At 36.1% G+C, this 22,612-nt stretch overlaps 1 protein-coding gene across 2 annotated transcripts in view; it reads left to right on the top strand.

Annotated features, from left to right (window-relative positions):
• Positions 1 to 1,335: 1,335 nt before the first annotated feature.
• Positions 1,336 to 22,612, top strand: part of LOC121335428 (prolyl endopeptidase FAP-like) — a 36,854-nt gene continuing 15,577 nt past the window's right edge. The window contains exons 1-17 of one of the 2 annotated variants that reach the window (XM_041403574.1): positions 1,336 to 1,518; positions 2,423 to 2,507; positions 7,414 to 7,509; positions 9,396 to 9,490; positions 9,598 to 9,672; positions 9,863 to 9,915; positions 10,893 to 10,965; positions 11,569 to 11,689; positions 12,183 to 12,337; positions 13,398 to 13,501; positions 13,835 to 13,970; positions 16,808 to 16,852; positions 18,551 to 18,655; positions 18,741 to 18,811; positions 19,382 to 19,435; positions 19,766 to 19,890; positions 21,086 to 21,133. In XM_041403574.1, the coding sequence (XP_041259508.1) occupies positions 2,480 to 2,507; positions 7,414 to 7,509; positions 9,396 to 9,490; positions 9,598 to 9,672; positions 9,863 to 9,915; positions 10,893 to 10,965; positions 11,569 to 11,689; positions 12,183 to 12,337; positions 13,398 to 13,501; positions 13,835 to 13,970; positions 16,808 to 16,852; positions 18,551 to 18,655; positions 18,741 to 18,811; positions 19,382 to 19,435; positions 19,766 to 19,890; positions 21,086 to 21,133 (1,384 nt within the window). In that variant the 5' untranslated portion in view covers positions 1,336 to 1,518; positions 2,423 to 2,479. Of the gene's footprint in view, positions 1,519 to 1,911; positions 2,162 to 2,422; positions 2,508 to 7,413; positions 7,510 to 9,395; positions 9,491 to 9,597; positions 9,673 to 9,862; positions 9,916 to 10,892; positions 10,966 to 11,568; positions 11,690 to 12,182; positions 12,338 to 13,397; positions 13,502 to 13,834; positions 13,971 to 16,807; positions 16,853 to 18,550; positions 18,656 to 18,740; positions 18,812 to 19,381; positions 19,436 to 19,765; positions 19,891 to 21,085; positions 21,134 to 22,612 lie in introns of those variants that run through there. The other variant, XM_041403573.1, reaches the window with a different exon arrangement.

Here is a 22,612-nt window from a genome sequence, read left to right as displayed (position 1 = left end):
CATTTCATATCATTGATTTTTCCACATGATAAATTTGAATATTTTCAAAAATTCTCTCTCCAAGTCTAATGCAGTGAATATTGCCAAAATACTACCCAGATCAGTTCTGCCTCGCCAAGGCTGGTGTAACAGTTGGGATTCAAATTCCAACCCATACTGTTAAGCTAAGGCAGTAACTTGGCCACTTGAGGGGTAATATATTAAATGTTTTTTCTTTGTGATACTCTGAAATAAATTCATAGTTAGCCCAAGTTCTGCTGGAAAATTTGGTGTGACAGAAAACCTATCTCATCTACTAGATTTTCAATTTTCAGAGAAGCCAGAGGATTTGGTAAACCCATCAACTACTGAATTTCAGTACGATCTGGGTACTTGGTCCTTGTTAACCTCCTCTGAAAAATCAGTCCCAGTGCCTGACTTTCACACAGAGGCATCACCATTGCAGACTCCTTTCCTCAGAAGGAAATGAACTCTGTCCCAGCAGGGAGAAAGGTGAGGTGAGCCATCAGACTCTGCATGCAAAATGAACACACTGAAGCCCAACCTGCAACTTCCAGCCACCAGCCCTAAGTTTTATGTGAATATTCTGTCAGAAGGTGGCCTTCTTTGGCAGCTGACATGTCCCACGTGTGTGTGTGTGTGTGTGTGTGCATATGTGTGTGTGTCTATGTGTGTGTCTATGTATATGTGTATGTATATGTGTGTCCATTTGTGCGCATCTGTGTCCCTGCATGTGTCTATATTGTGTGTATGCCCATGTGCACGTGTATTATGTCCCTGTGTGTGTGTGTCCATGTCCCCATGTGTATGTCCCTGTCCCTGTGTGTGTGTCACTGTATGTTTTCCTGTCCCCGTTTGTGTCCATGTCCCCGTGTGTGTGGTGTGTCCCTGTCCCTGTGTGTGTCCCTGTCCCCGTGCCCGTCCCCGTGCCTGTGTCTGTGTCCGTGTCCCTGTGTGTGTCCCTATCCCTGTGTCCCTGTCCCCGTGTGTGTGTCCCAGTCCCCGTGTCCCTGTGTGTGTCGCTGTCCCCGTGCCCGTCCCTGTGAGCGTGTCCCTGTTCCTGTGTGTGTCTCTATCCCTATGTGTGTATCCCTTTCCCCGTGCCCGTCCCCGTGCCCGTGTGTGTATCCCCGTCCCCGTGTCCCTGCCCCGTGTCCCTGCCCCGTGTCCCCGTGCCCGTGTGTGTGCGCGCCGTGCCGCCAGGGGGCGCGGTGCGGGCTCTGTGGGGCCGCGCTGCCGCGGGGGCGGGGCCGGCTCCCTCGGGCCGGCTCCCTCAGGCCGGGCCGGGCCGGGCCGGGCTCCGCGGCAGCCGCGGCGTGTGGGTAACGTCGGGGACCGGGCGCGGCGGACTTGTCCTTCCTTTTTCCAGCCTTTCTCCGCTCTCCTGGAGGATGGATTATGTAACCTGACGCTGCGGTCTCCAGTTTTCGCAGTTTTCAGCTGACCTCATTTCAGTGGGCTAAATAAAATAGGTGTAATTGGCGGTTGGAGAACTATTTCAGAATTTCCGCTGGGCTTGTATGTATTTGCTTCTGTAAGCTCTGCTGCGTAGCCTATAGATGTGCATAGTTTTCAGGGGAGAACAGCAATTCTCCTCACATGTGGAAGACATTAAACAGTACTGTTTCTGCTGCTTGTTTTGCATTCTTGTGCCATCATTTATTATTTCTAAAAGTAAACATATGTGAATACCACATAAGCAATAAAGCTATGGGATTTTCTTCTAATTTCTCTGTAGAGAGTAGAAATACGGTCATGACTATGTCCTGAGAATGTGGGGAGTGCCAAAAAACACAGTAGGTACTTTTCAGAGAAAAACAGTGCATGTCAAGTATCTGATGAGTCATAAAACCTCAAGTTAGTGTAAGCAGATGTTGGTTACAGCTCACATTGATGGGAAGTACATAATCACCACCCCGATAGCCTCCCACTGTCCGTTTCTTGTCCAAGAACTTCCCCTGAAGCGTGGTTTCAATTTTATGGAAAGCCTTTGAAATTTGGCACAGTTTCCAAAAGTATGTAGGAAAAAAAAAGTCTACCAGAGGTTTGGCCTCCAACTGTGAAAACAGACACTGCCTTTTCGAACTCCTCTCCCAGATCTACTGACCAACACCCAGAAGAGAGAATTTACATTCTTTTAGAATACGACAGGAAAATGAAGGTCTGTATGCTCCTGAATTCCACTTTTGGTAGCATTTACATCCTTTGTTTTAAACTGTCAGCTGTTAGACAAGGCCGGCTCTGATGTGGAAATATTTGTTTTAAAGAAGGAAAGGGAATTCTTTTTATATGTACTGCAGGGACGTTTTTGCTTGTTGCTAGGACCGATTACAGCAGTTAGAGAGAAGGAGGATTTCATTATTTACCAGCCATGGAAGCAAACTTCAGACAATATTAATTATTGTTTGTTTCTCTTCTGCAGACCCGGCTAAAAATCATAGTTGGTGTGGTTATATGCCTTTTGCTTTCCTTATTACTTATGTGTATTATACTGCTTCCATCAAGAGGTAAGGTATTTCTAATCTAATGCAGTGTAAAATGCAGTATCTTTGGCTATTGTTACTTTTGAAGTTCACAAAAGTTTATCAAATCATGTTTGATAATGACAATAGGATTGTCCTGTCAGAATTATTATGGCCTTTTCACTTTACAGAAATGTACTGACAGCTGAAATATCCTGAAGGTAGAATTGAAATGCCAGCAGATGTTGAGACAAGGGACTCCTTGAAGTGAAAAGCACCTGAATTAACTTCATTGTGCATGATATATAATGTTCTTAGTCACCACTGCAAAAATAACTCTCAGATCTTCCCATATTATTTTTCTGTTTTAGGGGTTAGGAGACTTTTCCAAACTGTTAGTAATTTTCTTTAGCTTAGTGAACTTGCATTTTGTTTTAAATGCTTGTGTAATAATTACAGAAGTTCTGTATCCAATTACAAGTTAAACTTCTTTTTTTTTTTTTTTTTTTTTTTTTTTTTTTTTTTTTTTTTTGTAGATGGGGTTTGATGGATTAATTGTGAATATATTTAAGCTTACATTTGAAAATTAAAGTCAGCATTGTATAAAACAGGGATGGATAGTTTGCTCTAGTATTATAACGCCAGCTGTAGGTAAATCACCCCATTGTGGTCTGCTGAGTGCTCTGGTGAAGGTTGAAATGAGTTTTGAAATTTTGAACATGAGTGGCGCTGACTTGGTGGTTATTGTTTTCTATGACAAGATAGCAATGGCAATAGAAGTATTTACATGACCTTATCACTACAGCAGATTACTTTAATGCCTCTGAAATAATTAAAATATTAATAAAAGGTTTATATTCCAGTAACACTATCTATTTAAAGACTATTTTTTTCTGTTATTATTCTTTTTTTTCATGTGTGGGCAGGGAGACTGAGATGGAGAAACCGTTTTGTATTTACAACTAAATGTTATAAAATCAACCATCTGCTTAAGCCTAGTGAAAGTTAAGTCCTGCAGTTAATATGCAGGTTTTGTGAAAGGTGAAATCTCTTTCGTATCTGTTATTTTTGTGACTAATGTTTATCCTGAGTTGTTGAGAAGTGTTGAAGGTTTCTGAAGCAGTCAGAGATGATTTTGTTATGTAGCATTTTAATATGAGGATAGATGTATATCAGTTATATATATCTATAGATAGATATAGATATGCATATATATTATGCAGTGCTGGAAGAGATAGCACCTCAGAGTGACAGTTTGACTTTTACTGTCAATAGTGGGGTGCCAGATTTTTTGTCTAGCTAAGCATGGTCACATCTGAGTTTTCACTACAAGGTAAATGCATGGTATCAAGTCAGACTTGCTCCCATCAGATCTGCATTTTATGACAAGGAAGGCGGATATATTTTTATGATATTTAAATTTAAAAAATAGTAGTGAGGGAACAAAGAGATTGGAGACCAAGGATCAGTTTGGCAGCCTGAAGAAGTTGATAAAGATGATGGAAGGTACTGTAGAAAAAAGTGAATGTAGGAAGAAGTGATAAAGATGATGGAAGGTACTGTAGGAAAAAGAAAAATGTGAAAAGGGTTTTTTGTTGTCAAATACAGCTCTTTGGCCTCTTCAGTACCTCAGCAAATATGGAGCACTCTTGTAGCATATCTTGGAATAGTGACTTGATAACCAGTCATACCAAACATCATATTTAGATCCAGTAGGATGATAAAGAAATTATCTTACTTCACAGGATGCTTTTGGGGGAGCATTTTAGACAATTGACAAACACAGTGTTGTCCAACGCACAATTATGGTGAATGTGTCAGATCCAACATAATTGTGGATCTGACACGTTATGGCTTCTTATTCTCACATGGAACTGCAAGTGCTACAGTTACCTGTTCAAATGCCTTAACCTTTTTGAATTGTAAGTAGTCTACTGATCAGTTGTAAATAGAAGAAATACTAATTAGTTTTGTAGTTACAAATTTTGCGAGCTGGAGACGGACAGGAAATGGCTACACAGCTGGAATGTTGTTTGTACATTCCGGCTTTACCACTGCTCAACTGAAAAGATGTGGCAATCTAGAAAGACAATTAAATGCATATGAGAATGTATAGACACAGACCAAATAAATTTCTACTTAGGAAATCTGCAAAGAAAAATGGAAAGAGCATTTAGTTCTGGTTTTGTCTGCTAAGTTTCTAGTCATATCATGTTCTTCTTAAAATGTGGTAGGTGGTTTTGATTTACACATGCAAGTGTATAAAAATGTCAAAGATTCTCAAAAGTTAACAGGAAAATAATTTTTGAGAGCTTATTAAGAGGGAAATACTTGAAACTGCAAGTATTAGACAATTTCTATGAGGCTCGGAAGAGCAAGGTGGGCAATATCAGTGTAGCAAATGGCATCCATGCCTGAGAAATCATGGACTGTTTTTTGACACATCTTTGAATTAGGAATGTGTGGGATTTACCTGACAGTGATAACCCAGCTATGAAACTGCAACTCCAAATGGTTCAGAAAGGAGCTTTTCACTTGTACACTGATGTACCTACTCCTCTTCTTCTGCAGCATAAAGGAAGAAAATACCTGCCTGCAATTGAGAAGCAATAGTGGAACCCCAGCCAGAGTTACAATTAACTGTTTGTATTGCTTAGGCTTCAAATTAATCTCTTCTGCTATTTTTAATGAATGTCCAAAGCCATGTCTGTCGATGTTTCTCTTCCCTGTGTACTCTTGGCCTAGGCCTGAGGCCCAATCCCTGTTTCTCTGATTTCACAGGTGAGGGCATAGAGCTCACCACTTTGTGGCTGAGCAGCCAGTTTCTTATGAAGAGGTAGTGTCCTCTGCAACACCTCAGCCAAATCCAAAAGTGGAAAAGCAGGTTCAGTTGATGTGATTTGATGCTGAGTGTGACCAAAGTTTTGGAGCAGGGTCAGGAGTGCTGGAATTAATTTCTGGTGCTAAATTGAGTTTTGTGTTTCCTCATGTTGGGGGAGCTTGTGCTTCAGCTATTCAGCATCAGCGCACAGAGATGAGAATGGAAATTCTAGTCCAGAAGCAGACAATAACACTAAGCAGTTTTCCTTTGTCATGTCCTCTACTTGATGTTCAGCAGTGGATGCTAAATAAAATACTTATAAAAATACATGTATGTTAAATACATATAAAATATATAAAATGCATATATATATACATTAAAAAATAACAATATACAGAAACAACAATACCTTCTGATTATTATGTATGCTTACTGTAATTTGGCAAGCCTAGACACAATTTATAAAGATGCACATTAGAACATGTGGAATAGCCATAAGCCAGGAGAGCTTTGAAATATAAAGGATTGTGTTGGTTTACCCGTATCTAGTCTTCTAGATATCTATATTCTAGATATAGAAGTCTGTCATCTTCTATGTTTATCATTAGTGTATTAAAGATGTGTAATATGCAGTCATAGTATTAGCAAGAGGGATTAACTTCTTATTGAACTTCTTGGGATATTTTCTGGATATATTGCTAGCTCAGAGTTTATAGGGACAGGGTTTTGCCTTTGGATTGGCATTCAGTTTTATTCCTTGTGACAGCTTTCTTCTGCATTAGTGCAGACAAGGCTTGTGTCAACAGTCAACCTGACATGTGTATTCTACAGTAAGTAATAGTCACTTAGCAGAAGAAAATATGTGTTATCATTACGAAGTGCCATAGAATGCAATATGAAGAAACATTTCCCAGGAAGTCAGTGTGATCTTAACAGAGAGGGCAACTAATGAGCAAGTGATGGAGCATGATATGAAACCTGAGAGCAACGAGTCATCTTGATTATCTGACTGTCATCTGAGAGCTCTGAAGGAACAAACAGGGGAAGTGGCAAAGATCTGCTAAGCTGCAGTGTGACATCTCTACTACCTCTGAAAACCCTGGCAGGAGTCCCTTTGATTTTAAAAGGGAAAGCATAGCGTCCAGAATGCCTAGACCTGAAAGCTGCCATTATTATGCTATTGAACTTTAAAGACTGGCCTTTATCAGAACAGTTCATATGTCTTTTGAGGATTAAATATTTTGATTATTCTCACTCTTGTGAATTGCATAGGTTCTACACAGGAACTGCACAGAATAATCCTCTTCCTATCCAGTTGATTTACCTTGAATTTTCTTTTAAAATCTGCTCTAGCTTAAGTTGTTTAGCTTTGGGGGAAAATATAGCCAGACAATATCCAGAAAACCAGCCTCCACTTGCATTATTTTAATACAGTTATCTGACCTGCTTAGAAGTCAAATATTTGAGTATCTATCTTCTTTCAAGAATCATTGTCAATTTTCTTTTGCAGCATTAAATAAAAAGTTCAAGTTTGGGTTCACTCATTCATTACTTTTCAGTACTATTTTTACCTGCATTCCTTCATCAATGTTATTCATATGACTACTAAGAAATATGTGTGGATGGTGATTATTTTGCAAGCTATCTTCTAACTGTGGTTAATGAGGCATGTACAAAATTTGGAAGTTAGGGTTTGCATCCTGTTGTTTGACCATTTGCTGAACATGTGAAGGTCCTGATTAAAATAGTTACCTCTACAAGTTCATGAAACCCATGCTTAAAAAAAAAATAAAAACCACCAAGCAACCTTTAATTTGTCTTTTGTGTGGAAAAGGCTTATCTGGAATCACAGGTCTTCAGGTAAATGTGTCCAAGTGAATAAATGGTTGAAATAAATTAGTTTGTCTAGTTAATTTTGCATTCCCAAAGATGAGTCTTCCAGAGGCTAAAGGACCTTATCAGAACAGTAACAGGGAACTTTCATTTCTGCTGCACCTACGATTTGCATATCTCCAGGACTATGGTATCCTCACTCTTGCATGGCATTAAATGCAGAAAAAAACCAAAACACTGAACTAATAATTTTTTTTCCCTCTTGTCATTAACAGAAAATTTTTGTCTTATGCTTAGTTGTCAACACAGATGATGGTCCTAGAGCTCTTACCTTGGAGGATTATTTGAATGGAAATTTCCAATATAAAACATTTTTTCCATATTGGGTGTCAGGTAAGTAAAACCTTTTCTCAAACATAGATAAGCCTTTCTAATATGTATTTCCAGACTGGTTTACACAGACTGAGAAATGTATTTTCCTTCCAGCTTTACTTTGAATGAATGCTAACTATGAAATTAAACAATGTGTTAGTCAAAACTTATGGTTGAAATTTACTGTTCTGTCAGTCATTCTAGAAAATCCAGGTATTTGATGTTTCAACAGACATGTCTGAGTCAAGTATAAACTATAATTTTACAGAGGCCTTCAGTGTTTTATTTCTTTTACTGTCATATTCATTGCATCAAGTGAAAGAAATTTGTCAATGTGTCAGTCATTCCTTAAGCAATCTCCTTTTCATGCTTTTCACAGCACTTCTTCACTTACCACTTGTAATGATTGAGGTAGTCTGTCTTACAGGTCCTGTTCTTTGTTTTCAGTAGTACCTGGCTCTGCAATGAGGCCAGCTGTTCTAATGTTGTTTCAGGAAGTGCTGACACTGCTGAAATTCCTGAGTTCCAGGATATGGCATAGAAAATAAAGCTGACTTTCTAAGTTCCTTAAGGTGGAGTCATGAAGTTAATTGCTGCTGATATAAACGTGTCTGTGTGTGGCTGAAGTGCTGCTCTTGTTATCAGTGAATTGCACAGCCCAGGGAGACTGTAGCTAGGCTGATTACATTCTAGCACTCACACTGCTCCCATCTCTGTGCTGCCTCAAGCGCTGTTCTCTGCCAGCAGCAGGAAGCAACACAACAGCATAGTGCCCATTCAGATGGAGTCTCACCAAGCTAGTTTTAGCCCACAATTTTAGAACTGAAGTAAAGCCTTATGAGTGAGGCGTTGCTTGAGTGGTTCAATTTTACAATGAGCAGCTTGAGGTGTGTAGATATCACTTGTATGATTTAAAAATTAGGTCGCTCTTTGTTAGAATTCTGTCTGAATGTCTGAAGAATGTAGGCAGCATATCACCTAAACCTAATATTCTTCTTCTCTCTTTATAGCTTTCTCACTTAGACTTATCTTTCCTTTTAACAGTCACAAAACTCACACAAAAGTCATGCCATAGATTCCATAGATAGTCATGCCTACAGCATTCCATATGTCTACTTCTCTTCTGAAACAAGGAGTTAAAATTGTATATTTCATCCTAAGGATGATTTTAAATACAAATACTGTTACACAAATCACACAAGAGTGCTCAGAAGATCCAAGGGTGATCTAATTTCCTAAAAATGAACATCTTCGCAATGTTTCAGGCTCCTATTTAACTTTTAGTCTTGTTTTCTAGCTACCCCACATATGTAATTCATTCTCTCTGTTTATAGAAGTGAAAATAATAATCTGAAGCTAAAATTCTGATCTTTATTCTCTACCAAACTATAGCTCAGATCTTGAGAAAAGGCAGGGTTAAATTCTATTTTCAGTGAAGCCCACTCACCCTTATTTTGTAGGACTCTTGTGAGTAAGGATAGAGTCATGCAGTGTCAGTTGTGTGGTACTGCTTTTATCTGCAGAATATACAAATAAGTATGTTCTGGTAAAATGATAAGCAAAGGTATTTTTCTTTAAAACATTTACATTTTGATACGGACTTTCTAATGGGTCTGTCACTGGCATTCTTGATCAGACACGAGAATAAAATCTGGCATTTACTTTTAAAGCTAAATAGTTGATCCTCTGTGCAGTGTATGATCTCGAAAATGTACTCAAGAACCTGAGGTCAGTTTCTTGATAACTCTGTACCTCAGCATCATTAGAAGAAAAACATTTTTTATGTAGATGCCAAAATATATTTGCTTAAAACATATTCTTTGAAAGAGGTGTGAATTTGTTGATAAACAGATATGTTGTATAGTATCTTCTGTGAAGGTAACAAACATTTTATCTTGTTTATAAAGATAACGAGTATCTTCATCAGTCTCCAGAGGATGATATTATTCTTTACAATGTTGAAATTAATTATGCAACCACCATCCTGACAAACAGCACAATGGTACGTACCTTTATCATTAATAAACAGGCAGAAAAGTGCAGGTGTATTTCAAGTTACAGTTTAAAAGTGAGTGAGAATAGAATCTAATCTACTTCTTAATTTTTCAGAAACAAGTTAATGCTTCAAATTATGTGATGTCATCAGACCAATATTTCATAGCTCTGGAAAGCAATTATTCAAAGGTAATTATTTTAATATACCTCTTAATGTAATGTTTAATTTTATTTAGTACTTTGTTAATTGTGTTTACCATAGGTAAATGTTTCTTGGTATTTTCTTGAGAAAGGGATTGGCTGTGAGGAGGCAGCTGATTATTTGTAATTAGATTATCTTTTTCAAGGTTAATAATATTCTCTTGTTTCATTTATGCAGCTGTGGAGATACTCTTATACAGCATCATATCACATTTATGATCTCATAAATGGGTAAGGCCTGATATTTCTTACAGACAGCTGTGGTGCATACACTGTAGTGATGTGCTTGCAAGCATTCACTCCAAAACTGTAGTAATGTGACTACCAACTTGCTTTGCTTTTGCCTAAATCTGTCAGGTTACTTGTTTGCTTGAGAAAAAAAAATGTTCTCTAGGAAAAATCATACATTCTTTTCATCTGGATTGATTTCTATTCATGCCCTAAAACTTTCACTGCTCAATATTCTCTTTTGTCTCCATCCTCTTCTACTAATTCATTCTTTTTATCATTGGTCTAATCTTCAGCTTCCCTAAAACTCTTGTAACAGCCCACCCTGCATTCCTCAAAGTCTGTAGCTTTTCCCATGACATTTGGTCTCTTTCCCAAGATTGCCCAAACCACTTCCCTTTCCACCCAAATCCAAAGGAGGCCATCTGCCTCTGCAGTCACCTTTTTATGCTGAAAGCATCAGTGTGACCAAATGTGCTTAGTTCTGAGCAACAGGGGCTGCACTGAGCTGCACCATTCTTGGGCAGCTGTTGGCTCAAGGTGACAGGAAGAAGTTGCTGCAAGCTGCTGTGAGCAGAGGGGTGCTGCATGGGAGTTGGGATCCTCAGCGAGTGCTGGACGTGCTGCTGTTGCTCCTGCCTCAGTGCGTGCTGAGTTCACATTTCCCAATAACCTGCTGAGACTGTAACACAGACTGCAGCTACAGCAAATGACTGTAGGTGCTTGTGCAGCATTTGGAAACAGATAAGGCTGGCTCCTTAGGCTGTTGGATAGGTTTTCAAAGGAGTAAGTTTAAGCATTTGCCAGCACTGGTGCACACCATGGTGTTAACTGCATGTCTCTGCCTGCCTTAATCGTGCATTGCTCGAGAAACAATAAGCAGTTAGAAAATGACTTTGTGACTTTTTTATTAATGTACAGTATAATGATCCATTTGCACTGTGCACAAAAAGCCATTTCAACTTCTTTCCTTTTTTTAGTGGTTTTGTAACAGAAAATCAGCTTCCACATAAAATTCAGTATATATCCTGGTCACCCGTTGGACACAAATTGGTTAGTAAAGATAATTAAGTCCTAGAATGAATTTGCTTTGTATGGCTAAAAGACATTTATATTTGGTTTTTTGGGGTTTTTAAAAATATTTTGGCCATATTTTTGACAGGCCTGTTTATTAATCTTGGTTATGAGAAATAATGGCAAAGAAAACAGTTTTAACTTGTTCAGATTTTACTGTCTGTGTCTCAAGAGAAGAATAATCTATGTTCTCAGGTACATTATGTGTTTCAGTTTGCTCACCAGTCTTTATCCAGAATTGACCAACATAATTTTATATAAGATTAAATGCAGTTTCAAGGCCTGAACACCAATTGGTTTTCCTTTGATGCTGTGTAACACATGAATTTAAAATGGAGATTTACAGATGCAGGATTTAAAATCAGTTCTAAAATTTTTAGTGAACACAGAATTTGGCCTGCAATGTTTAATTTATTTGCTGACATACCAGCTCTTGCAGAATTTACAAGGGCTGTTAGTGTACCATTTCACATTTTGTATTCATTAGATCTTGGTAGTGTAATACACAAGTATTGACTGCAGAAGATCTTGCTCTAATCCTGTTATTGGCTGTACTCTTAAAAAAAACTTTCTTGTCTTTAGGTATATGTATATCAGAATAATATCTATTTGAAACGAAGTCCTAGAGAGGCACCAGTTAAAATAACTAGTGATGGAAAACAGAATGAAATATTTAATGGGATTCCTGACTGGGTCTATGAAGGTAAGTAAACCTTGAAGGGCAACAGCATGATAAATGCTTTGTTTAGATTGGTTCTGGTTTTCAAAATCCATTTTAAAATATCTGTGATGATACCCTTTTTTTTCAGCCCTAAGGATTACTTCTTTTCCATATTGTATTTACTGTACAATGTATGAATTTTGTATTCATAACACATAACCAAAATCCTGAGTCTTTGTTACTGAAACTGTATCAGAACTCTACATAGTTGTCTTCCTTCTAATGCAAGAGGCAGAGGCTGGGAATTAAGATTTGAAATTTTAATTTCAGTGAAAATTTGGCAGTTCAGTGCAGCCAAAAAAATTTTAAAAAACATGCACACAGAAAAATCCCAAGTGAATTAAGTGGGAGCTGTGTGCATATTTTGATGCTATTTATTTAGTGTAACTGTCTTTATGTGTCTAGATTGCTGAGTAGAGTGCTAAAATAGATTGGAAGGTAGATTGCAGTTATAAACTTTTATTTTTTTCCTCAGAGGAGATGTTAGCAACAAAATATGCACTGTGGTGGTCTCCAAGTGGAAGATATTTAGCATATGTACAATTTAATGATTCTGACATACCAGTTATTGAATATTCATATTTTGGGGAGGACCAGTATCCTAGAAAAATAACTATCCCATACCCAAAGGTATGTTTTATCATTCTTTTGACTTCCTTTCTGTTGAGAAATGAGTTGTGAGAATGAGAAAATTAACTGTGCTTAATTCCTTAAGTATTACCGTGGTTAAATCTGTTGTGACTTAAATACAAGAAAACAAGCTTTGTCTAAGTTCTGAAAAAGCTGTAGGTACATACAAAATTATATAATACCAGTGAAATAAATGGAATTACTCACATAGGCAAAAAGTATGTGCAAAAGTGCTTAATATTTTTCAATTCAGTTTTCCTCTTCCAGTGTATAAATGATGCAGTTGTTATTTTTCATTATAGTAAATAAATTATGAGACTAAGTTTTTCTATATATATATTTTTAAAAAATAAACTCTTTGCTTTATTTGCACACTTCATAGTGCTTTTTGATCTTAAGGGGCTTTGGATTTTAATTGCTTTCAAGTGCCAGATCTAAGGCAAGAAGGTTTTGGGTTGGCATTTCTTCTGCATGTATTAGAAAGCTCTCCTGACTCTTATCATGTTCATATGATTGCAAGGGATCATGTTAGTGTATTTAAAGAATTTGCTCACCTGTCAGCTGGGTCACAGTTCTAAAGTAAAACTGGATGGTTTAGACCACACATGGAGAAGAATTAAAAAACTGATAATGTATGCAGTGAAGAAGCAGCCATGAAATCAGTTTAAGCAGCCATTTCCCAGTTGGGATGTCAAACAGCACTTGCAATCATGTGAATAAACTGGAGTTTTATGCTGAAGTCGGTGTAATGTGTGCTGCAAAGACCCCCACTGCAAAGAGAACAATTGCTACCACCGAGCACATTTTCTGTAGAGAAAGGCACTAAACTCAAATGTTTAAAAGGTTTCCTTCTTTAATATATAAATATAAATGATAGTAAACTAAGTATGTGCTACTGCTGCAGTGTCACTCTTAGATCTTATAAGACTATTTGCTGTATTATACTCAACTGAATTCATATTTTGTAACCTGTCTACTTTAATGCAAAAAGTGTTTTGATTTTCCTCAATCTGAATTATCCAGAGCCTGGTTTTAATAACCTCAAACATTTTCTTTGAAGGCTGGAGCTAAAAATCCTACTGTTAAAGTGTTTATTGTAGACACTATTTACTCTGAAGCATTTGGTCCTAAGGAGGTGCCAGTTCCTGCAATCATAGCATCCAGGTAGTGTGCCCTCAAATATGTCTTTTCTTGGTTGAAAAAAAGGTTTTGTCTATTTGTTTTAAATGCTTGAACCTCTGAGTTGTGCTTTATCTAACAGTGTTCTGCCATATTAAACCCGTAAAAGGATCAGCAGCTAACTAGAAATATTGCATTTTTATTTTGGCTGTCCATATGCTACATTGTTACAAATGATAAAAAAGTACCCTAAAACACTGAAAGCTTTGCTGTTGTTTTTCAGAGAGAAATGTGGGGAATGCAATCTGTAGCAATGCTTCTATACTCCTGTTGTTTAATAACTGCCATTTCTCCCTTTTTAAATTTTTTATATTTTAGTGATCACTATTTTACTTGGCTTACTTGGGTAACAGATACTCGAATCTGTGTGCAGTGGCTGAAGAGAATACAGAATTTTTCAGTCTTAGCTATTTGTGACTTCAAAGAGCATTCAAATACTTGGGACTGTCCAGAGGTAATGAAGTTGGAAATATAAATTTAAAATTACTGAAATTAGCATTTTAAAATCCCTGCCATAATTATATTTTTCAGTATTTTATCACAATAATATTTTGCTAGTAGTGATACCTTTTTCAGTATTTTAATTGCTGGAAGAGGGCTGAAAAAATACTAAATACTCCAGGAAATAAACTTTTTTTCTGTGTGAAATTTAAATAACAACCAAAACAAAAACAACATCAACCACCTAAAATGCTGTTGAGAGGCTTTCAGTAATGTTGTTTATTTCCTTCTTCTGTTAGCATCTTCAAAAGTGAAACCATGTAGGATCTGTATTTTTTTTTAATAAAATCTTATTATGCCATGTTGAAATTCCATACTAAGACTGACTAAATCATGTGCTTTTAGATTAAGTTAGATTATTTGAAAGAACATACACATTAATAGTAAGGCAGGTTTTTTGGAAGAAGAAATTCTTCTGTTTTATCAAATCATACAGTTCTAGACAGTAGGCAAGTTTTCAGAAACACAATCTTTCTGAAAAGAAAACTTCAGCCTAATTGCAACAGTAACTACATTTGGTTTCAATATGTCATTCTATGATTTAGTCAGTTGGGAAAGAAGACTGTTGAACAGAACAGAGCTTTGTAAAGCCTGAAAAGATAAATACACACAGATAAATTTATATAGATCCTGAAGGAAAGACAGCCCTGAATTTCAGTAAATCTAATACAGAGATCTCATTTGTCGTCTTTTAGTATTTGTGCTTTTGGCTTGTCTTGTTCGTAGGGTTCAGGTACAGAACACCTATTAAAGCTAACATTAGATGAAACCTTGAACTAATTGGAAATAAAATGCAAGAATATTTATTAAAGCATTCTGTATGACTGATACATTATAAATTCAGAGTTTATTGACCCAGACTTTTCAAGCTGAAAAGAATTTTACTTCTCTTTAACATGAAAACTGTTGCAAATTCAAAGGGAATTTAAAGTCCTGTTACTTCAAAAACATTGTCATTGAAGTAGTATTCCATAGAGAAATATTGTAACTTAGTAGGGGAAAAGCCATGTTGCATGCAGCATTTGCTATATTTCCTAAGTAATTGTTCCACTTTATAGGTACATTAACACTGAATCTCTACCTTGTCTGCAAGTAAGCTATATTTTAATAATTAGGTATTTTAATGGAAACAAAAAAACATATAAGGTTTCTAGGATTCTAGCACAATCCAGTGAAGTACTTTAACACAAGCTTAACTTCTAGCACATAACCAGTTTTATTTACTTCAGTAGATCTGTTTATGTGTTTAAAATTAAGCATGTGCTTAATTGCTTTGCTGGAACCAGACCAGACCAGACCAATTAACATCTTTCAGGACGTTGTTCATGATCCTTGTTTAATTGCATTTCTCCATGAAACCTTATTTATGGAGTCACTACTGACGTTTCTATAATTCTATATTTATACAGTGATACAATGCTTTTATCACATTAAAGTTTGCACAAATGGCCAGTCGAAGGAGTGTGAACAGATGGGACTGCTGCATTAGCTCTATTTGCCATCAGAAAGTATATCTCTGAACGTTTCCTTTGGCAAAAATAGTTCTCTTGTTGAATTCAGATTGCATTGAGTCTCTAATGTACAATAAACTTGCTATGTTTTATGTATCTGAAAATAATAACAAAATATAATCTACAAGATGTTCCAAAAGTATCGATTCATCAGAAATGTTCACATGTTCAACTCTTTCTCATGTGACTAGACCACAGAAACCAATATGAGCAGTGGAACTATTCATATGAGTAAAAGGTAGGCATATCTTTGTGAAATTTGGGCTACTCAAATGAGAGAATTTAAGTATATCCCTAATGTACTATATCATCAAGATCTGAGTTTTCATTTAAAGAAAGGAAAATAATGTTAGGATGCAGATATAAAACAATACATCCCATTTTTATTATCTTAAAAAGAAATAAAATCCATCTTTTCAATTAGTCGCTCAGTGGAGCCCTTGCAAAGTGCTAGTCTTCTAAGGGACAAGGACCTGCAACTTTTCCTCAAGTCACTTTGTGGGGATTAAATTAGAAGGGAGAGCACATGATTTTAAATAGTAATGAGATTATGCTGAGGGTAAGAAATACAAATCATATTCCTTAAAAAGCAGATTTGTTGATTTTATTTCAAACTGTGAAGAAATACTGTATTGAATGAACAGTATAAAGAAAAATTTGCAAGATAGAAAAAGAAATACATTGATTGAATGCAGATTTTTAAATATGTCACTAGAAACTTTACAAGCAAAACATAAGTACAAATGTAAAAGCACCTTTAGCTGCATTATTGATGCTCAGTATAAGTCTGTTTCCAAATCAGCTTTAAGAACGAGGAATTAAGGTGTTCTAAATTTATATTCATAGTCTCAGAATACCTTAGTAGTCACATCACCACTGCTCTAAATCAACATCTCAACTCTGAAATCAAAGAAAATACAAACAAGCTGAAAATCTAAATCAAATGTTTAGCATTAATTTTGCTGATATTATTTTACTTGAATTTTTGCCAAAAATTAATGAGATTAGGTAGTTTTCCATTCTTGTTTCCAGTGAAAAAGTAGTATAATTGCTTTAACTTTTATTTAGGTCTGATGACAGCTGTTAAAACAATAGTTTAATTAATGTAATTGCCTTAATACAGCAATATTATTTACTTAGACAGCCTCCAACTCCCTGAACCTTCATAGGAAATATTCCAAAATTCTCTTTTGCAGGCAGCTACTGACTTTTTTAAAGATTTTTGAATCTCCTTAAACTCAATCTTCTTAAAGAGTGTATGTTTGCTTTTGTTTTTCAGAATCAACAGCACATAGAAGAGAGTCAAACAGGATGGGCAGGCGGAGTAGGTTTTCTTGTTGTATTCTATTTTAATTCACTTAAAAGCTACAGCTTCCTGCATCTTCCCATCAGTGTTTTGGAACATGAAGCACCCTTCTGAGACATACAGCACTACTGCTTAGACTTGTTGCACTGTAGGACTGAGGCTTTTAATGCTGTGCTAGACGAAGTATCTGGCGATCTGCTTTCTAAATTTAAAAACCTATTTCTGTCCCAACCAACTGACTAGACAGGAAAGTTGGTCGAGACAGAAATTAATGAAGGGAGGAAAGTAATGAAATGAGGTAGATTTATAGTGCAGTGTAATCCTCAGAAGCATTCTGGATGAATAGATGTAAACTTCCTCTGGTGACACTAGGGCAAGGGATAAAATGGGCTATCACAGTATCTTAAGAATAAAACCTGTCCATTCAGAAGAGTTTTAGTGCCAGGTGCTGCACATCTTCAGCTAAGAGGGAACCATCAAGGTAAGATACTCTCCTTAGAATGGCAGGTGATACTTCTCTGGAGTTACCTCTTAGCAAAAGATGTTTTCTCTGCCCAGTAATCCTAGACAACCATATACCTTCGGAAACTTGCAATAACAACAAAGCTACCAGGAAATTGTAAGATCATGAGATCAGTATTTGCAGTCATACAGGCTGTATTCCAACAGTGAATATGTAGTGTTGCTTATATTTACTTTCAGGCAGGGGAAGTTAACAGAATCAAGTGTGTGAACCTCACACTGCCTGAATATCCCGTAGTGGACTTAACAATGAGATTCAATTTTCAGTGCACTGTCCCTTGAGATGTTTTAATGAGAAGATCATATATTTACAAGAATTATTTCTTTTACTTGGTCCTTTTTTTTTTTTTTTGACACTTCACTTGAGATTCTGATGACAGATTTTTATTAGAGCTAAAGAATTTACACATATGCATAAATCCCAGCTTTTGCCTCTACAGGTTTTCAAGTATTAGAAATCACAGATACAATCTCCAGGAGAAATTAACTTGTGGTCAGAAGTCTTAGTCGAGCTTGAGTTAATATTATTCAAAAGGTATACTCACTCAGGAATGTTTGACTATGTTGAAGTGCTTGCAGGTCATTCCTATATCTTCATATCTTCATGTTTTGAAAACAAAACTTAGAGTTGCAGTAATTCAACCTTGACTGACAATTTTAGTAAAGACGTGATTCTTTGAAAGGAAGTCAAATTTAAATGGTCTTATCTGGAGTAATCTGTTCCTTAAAATTAGTGGAATGGTATGGGAAACTTCAGATATCCATTTCTATGATGCTGTACTTTTTCAGTGAAGCAGACAAACTGAGGTCTACAGAATACTCAGTCTGGCACCATTCATGAACATTAGCTTTATTCAGAAACTTATTTGTTTATTTGTTAAAAATAATTTCTGCCTGTTTTTAGACAACTAAGAAAGGTCATTCAGAATATACAAATTATTCTACTTACAAGTAGAGAGCTCACGTCTGTGGTATTCTTGAGGTATCTGTATTATCAGTTTAAGAAATCCAAAATGAAAGAAATTGTACATAATCATGGGGAGATTGAATATCACAGGTACAAACCCATGCAAAGTAGTTTGTCCAATTTGAATTGATTAAATAGTCTTGTTACTTTTAGTATGTGTAGTACAATCTGCTAAACAGCTTGGACAGTCTTATATCTCATCTACTGTTTTTCTTCCATTGTTTCAGTTCTTTGTTTCTGCACCATATTTTACATCAGACAGCAGTTCATACTACAAAATTTTTAGTGACAAGAATGGTTATAAGCATATTCATTACATCAATGGCTCTGTGGTAAGTCAAGACAAGTGCTCTATATTGATGTACTGTCCTAAAGGAATTCTACAATATTCAGTACCTTAAATGTCTCACCACACAGGAGAATGCAATCCAAGTTACAAGTGGAGAATGGGAGGCAATATACATTTTCAGAGTAACAAATGATGCAATGTAAGTATCATGAAGTAAAAAGGTTGGGAGTGTTGTCAGTAAAAGCAACACTTAATCATTTGAACACTGTTTGTTAACTCATCAGATTATAATTAGGTGTAATTTGTTTTTTATCTGAATGCATCCACAACAAATTTGTATGCTAAGGCACTGTATAGGTTTGTAAACATGATTTACTTATGAAAGATTCTTTGCAAATTGCCCTCAATTTTCTATTTATTTTTATCACCCATCTTAGAGAGGCTTATTTAAAAACATTTTATTGAATCATGTGCTTAACCCTCACACAATTTGCAGTTACTTGTCTTTTTATGATCTCTCATTGAGCTTACTGTATAGATAGAAGCAGCTTACATAATTGGAGAGATTAGCTCATAGAATTAAGATAGACTAATCATAGTCTGAGCAAAGATTTATTAAGATGAAAGGTATGTAAGCTTAACTACTCTTCCATCACATGCAGAAATCTCAAAAAGTTTAAATTAACTTCCAAGACAGCTTTTCATCTTGATGCTTGTTCATAGGTCATAATTTTATGGATTATTTATTAACATATAAATGAATTTGCAGTTTTTATTCAAGCAATGAATTTGAAGGCTATCCAGGAAGAAGGAATATTTACAAGTAAGTGTTATCAACATTGTCTTAATGATAGTAGGTTAATAGAAGATGTCTCTGGATTTGTCAATAAAACAATTTAGTTTCAAGATGTTTAGTGTGTAATTTCATAAGCTATTTTAACTAAATCTTAACCTCAGATTCTATCTGACAATTGAGAGAAGTGCCATTTAACATTTAAATATACTCTTTGGGGAAAATTGATAAAAAGACCAAGCATTTCTTTTTAAATTAACTGTTCTGAAAGTAGAGGGCCTGCATACAAGAATATGAGACAGACACATATAAAGTTAATTTTAGCAAAATAATGATTGCTTTGTTTGATTTTTGTCTTAGAATCAGCATTGGAAGTAAACCTATGAGAAAGCAATGCATTACTTGCAATTTAAGGAAAGAGAGATGCCAGTATTATACAGCAAGATTCAGTGAACATTCAAAGTACTATGCCTTGATCTGTTATGGTATGTATGCCATAGGACCAAACATATAACCAGTTGTTCTTTAAAATTTATCAGCACTATCAATGCTGATTATCCCAAATTATTTTTGTATGACTCACAAAAATTTCACAATAACCAGGAAGGATTTCCAGGAAGAGACTTCCCATGTTCAAAAATGTTGTGGTGTTTCAGTAAATACAGATCTATTAATGATTTTTTTTCACTTTTTCAAGAAAAAGCTTGGGATTTTGAGAATTAAAATTGGATTTATGAATCTCCTTCATGCCACAAAACAGATTTTAATCCAGCTCGTGAAAGGCATGTTTTTTCTTGCAGCCGCCAGAACAGGATTTAGAAACACATACTGTTTTCCAGTTTATGTGATCAAAGTTAGATGTGAGAAACTACTGCACTGTGTTTCCCAATTGAAATGAAGACCTGTGTCAGCCATGAATGTTGGCTATTTAGCACCTGAGAACATTTTCTATAAATTATCTAAGAAAAATTCAATTCAAGATATGTGGTCATTAAATCTGCTTGCAAGACACAAGTATTAAAAGAAGTCTTAGCTCTTTTGTAATAAGTCAGGTGGTTTCAGTGACCTGAGAGTTCATCCACTGCTGTACTCAAAAAACAGTGACATCACAATCTAGAAAAAAGAGGAAAAGGATCCAAGGTTTTCCTTCAGTGTACTTCTTATAAAGTTTACTGTTCTTGTGATTCTGCACCGACTGATCAGCTGAAAAGTTCCTTAGAACTTCTGTTGAGGAGAGAACCAAATGCAGCAAATAACAACACCTTTCAATCATTCTTGCACAAAATAGTCAGTAAGGTCATCACCATGTGAAAGGCACTCACCTTCACAAATACGATGTGACATGTTCTCAGAAGAATGTTTCACATTGTTAGTTCTGCATTCACCTTATGTAATCGCATCTCAGGTATTAACTAGATGTCACTTCATCTCTAGGGAGTAAGCGTCAGTAGATTTAAAATTGCTTCTATTATGTTTGCTGAGCAATGCCAAGTCTTTGTACACACAGTACCTTATGTATTGTAGCAGGGATGGTGACTTATACAGCAGAGAAGATTCAGATTTTTGCATCAGCTTTGAGCTCTTTAACTCCTGTCATTTATCAATGTTAATGTAGTACACCCTGCATCACCAAATTCCAGCTTCAAACTGTAAACTGACTTTTTATCATTCTTACAACAGGTCCTGGGATTCCCATTTCTACTCTTTTTGAGAACCGTGGTGATAGAGGTACCGCAAGTATCCTGCCTATTTCTGAGCAATTGGTATACTCCTTTGCCTCTAATCCAGATCAAGGTCTTCTAGTACAATATATAGGATTGTGATCAAGAAGCCTTTCATCTTGTTTGGTATTAAAGTAACTAATGTATTTCTAGATTTCTTCATCAGTAAAATCCAAACATGAATGAACACATTGATGCATTTATCTGAATTCCTGAGTCCAGCACTTTCATAGCATCCTGCTGTTTTTCCTGTTTACACAGTATAGATAAAATGGTCGACTCTTTGTCTACCAAATTTTGAGTCAAACTTTGTAGAAAACATTATTGTGATTTTCAGAATATTCCTTTTCACATTTGGATGAACACGAGACTTTATTTTTCATGGGGCAACACTACCTTAAACAAAAGACAGTAGTGTACTATTTAGAGTTTACAGTTTGACCTGTTGTGCTGTACTAATTAGAATTTGGATCAATGACTTCTTCAGCCATCAGTAGAGATGTCAGAGAAGAGCAGAAGGTCTTTCAGATGATCAGTTCAAATAACTGCTTCAGACAAGGTGTAATTATTGATACAAAGTGTGATCTTCAGCAAGAAACCTTCAGAGCCCTTTTTCTTTAAGTAGCCTGTTAGTGAAGACTGTTTGCAACCAAGCCAAGCAAGAACTTTCTAAGTATGAAAATATTAATTGTTCTGCAGGGAATCGTCTCCCTCTGTCCCTTGTTTTTTTCCCTAAAACTTCTTCTCCAACTTTAAGCCTTCAGTTCCTGGAATGTTATGAAAACTACCATGGTTCTGTATCAACTTCAGAGATTTAGCATTCCCTTCCTTCCCCAATAATCAGTGGAAATGAGCTGGTAGTTGTAATGGTCCTTACAGTTCAGCCTGTGTTGATAACCCACTGTTAACTGAGTGTTGTCTGACCAGAAGACACACAAAAACATAAGACAAATGCTGCAGTATTGTTAAACTAACTTAATCTGTGGTGATTCATGTAGAATTCAGTGAATTGCAACATTGTATTATTTAGACTCCAGTAGCAGTTGGTACATCTTATTTTATAACCACTTAAAAATTTTTGCAAATGGAAAAAAGATAGGTTAACATGTCTATTGCACTTATGGTATAGAAACACCGTGTTCTGTGTTTCTTTTGCAGAAGGTTTAAATACAATGCATGTATGGATTTTTTTTAATTTAATCCATTTTTATACCTCTCTTGTTTTTTCTGATTCAGTTACCTTTTATGTAAAGGACCCCTACTATCTTATCAAACTATGCATTGCTTGAAATGCAAATAAGTGCCCAGCTGCAGTTATGTGTTTATTAACCTCTCTGCAGCAGAGAACAGTTTCCTGTAATGGATTTTCACCACTGGTTTCATCATGCCTCCCTCTTCTGTGATGTTATTCTCAGGAATAAAAACAAATTCAGGCTTCTCTTTAAATTCTTCATTACCTTTTTAGAATTAATTTTCCTTCAGTTCC

The sequence above is a fragment of the Onychostruthus taczanowskii genome, unplaced genomic scaffold (assembly GCF_017590055.1).
Source record: "Onychostruthus taczanowskii isolate IOZ18803 unplaced genomic scaffold, ASM1759005v1 scaffold20, whole genome shotgun sequence".
Lineage (NCBI taxonomy): Eukaryota > Metazoa > Chordata > Aves > Passeriformes > Passeridae > Onychostruthus > Onychostruthus taczanowskii.
The sequence above is the reverse complement of the archived record's forward strand: the minus strand, read 5'-3'. Positions and strand labels throughout refer to the sequence as shown.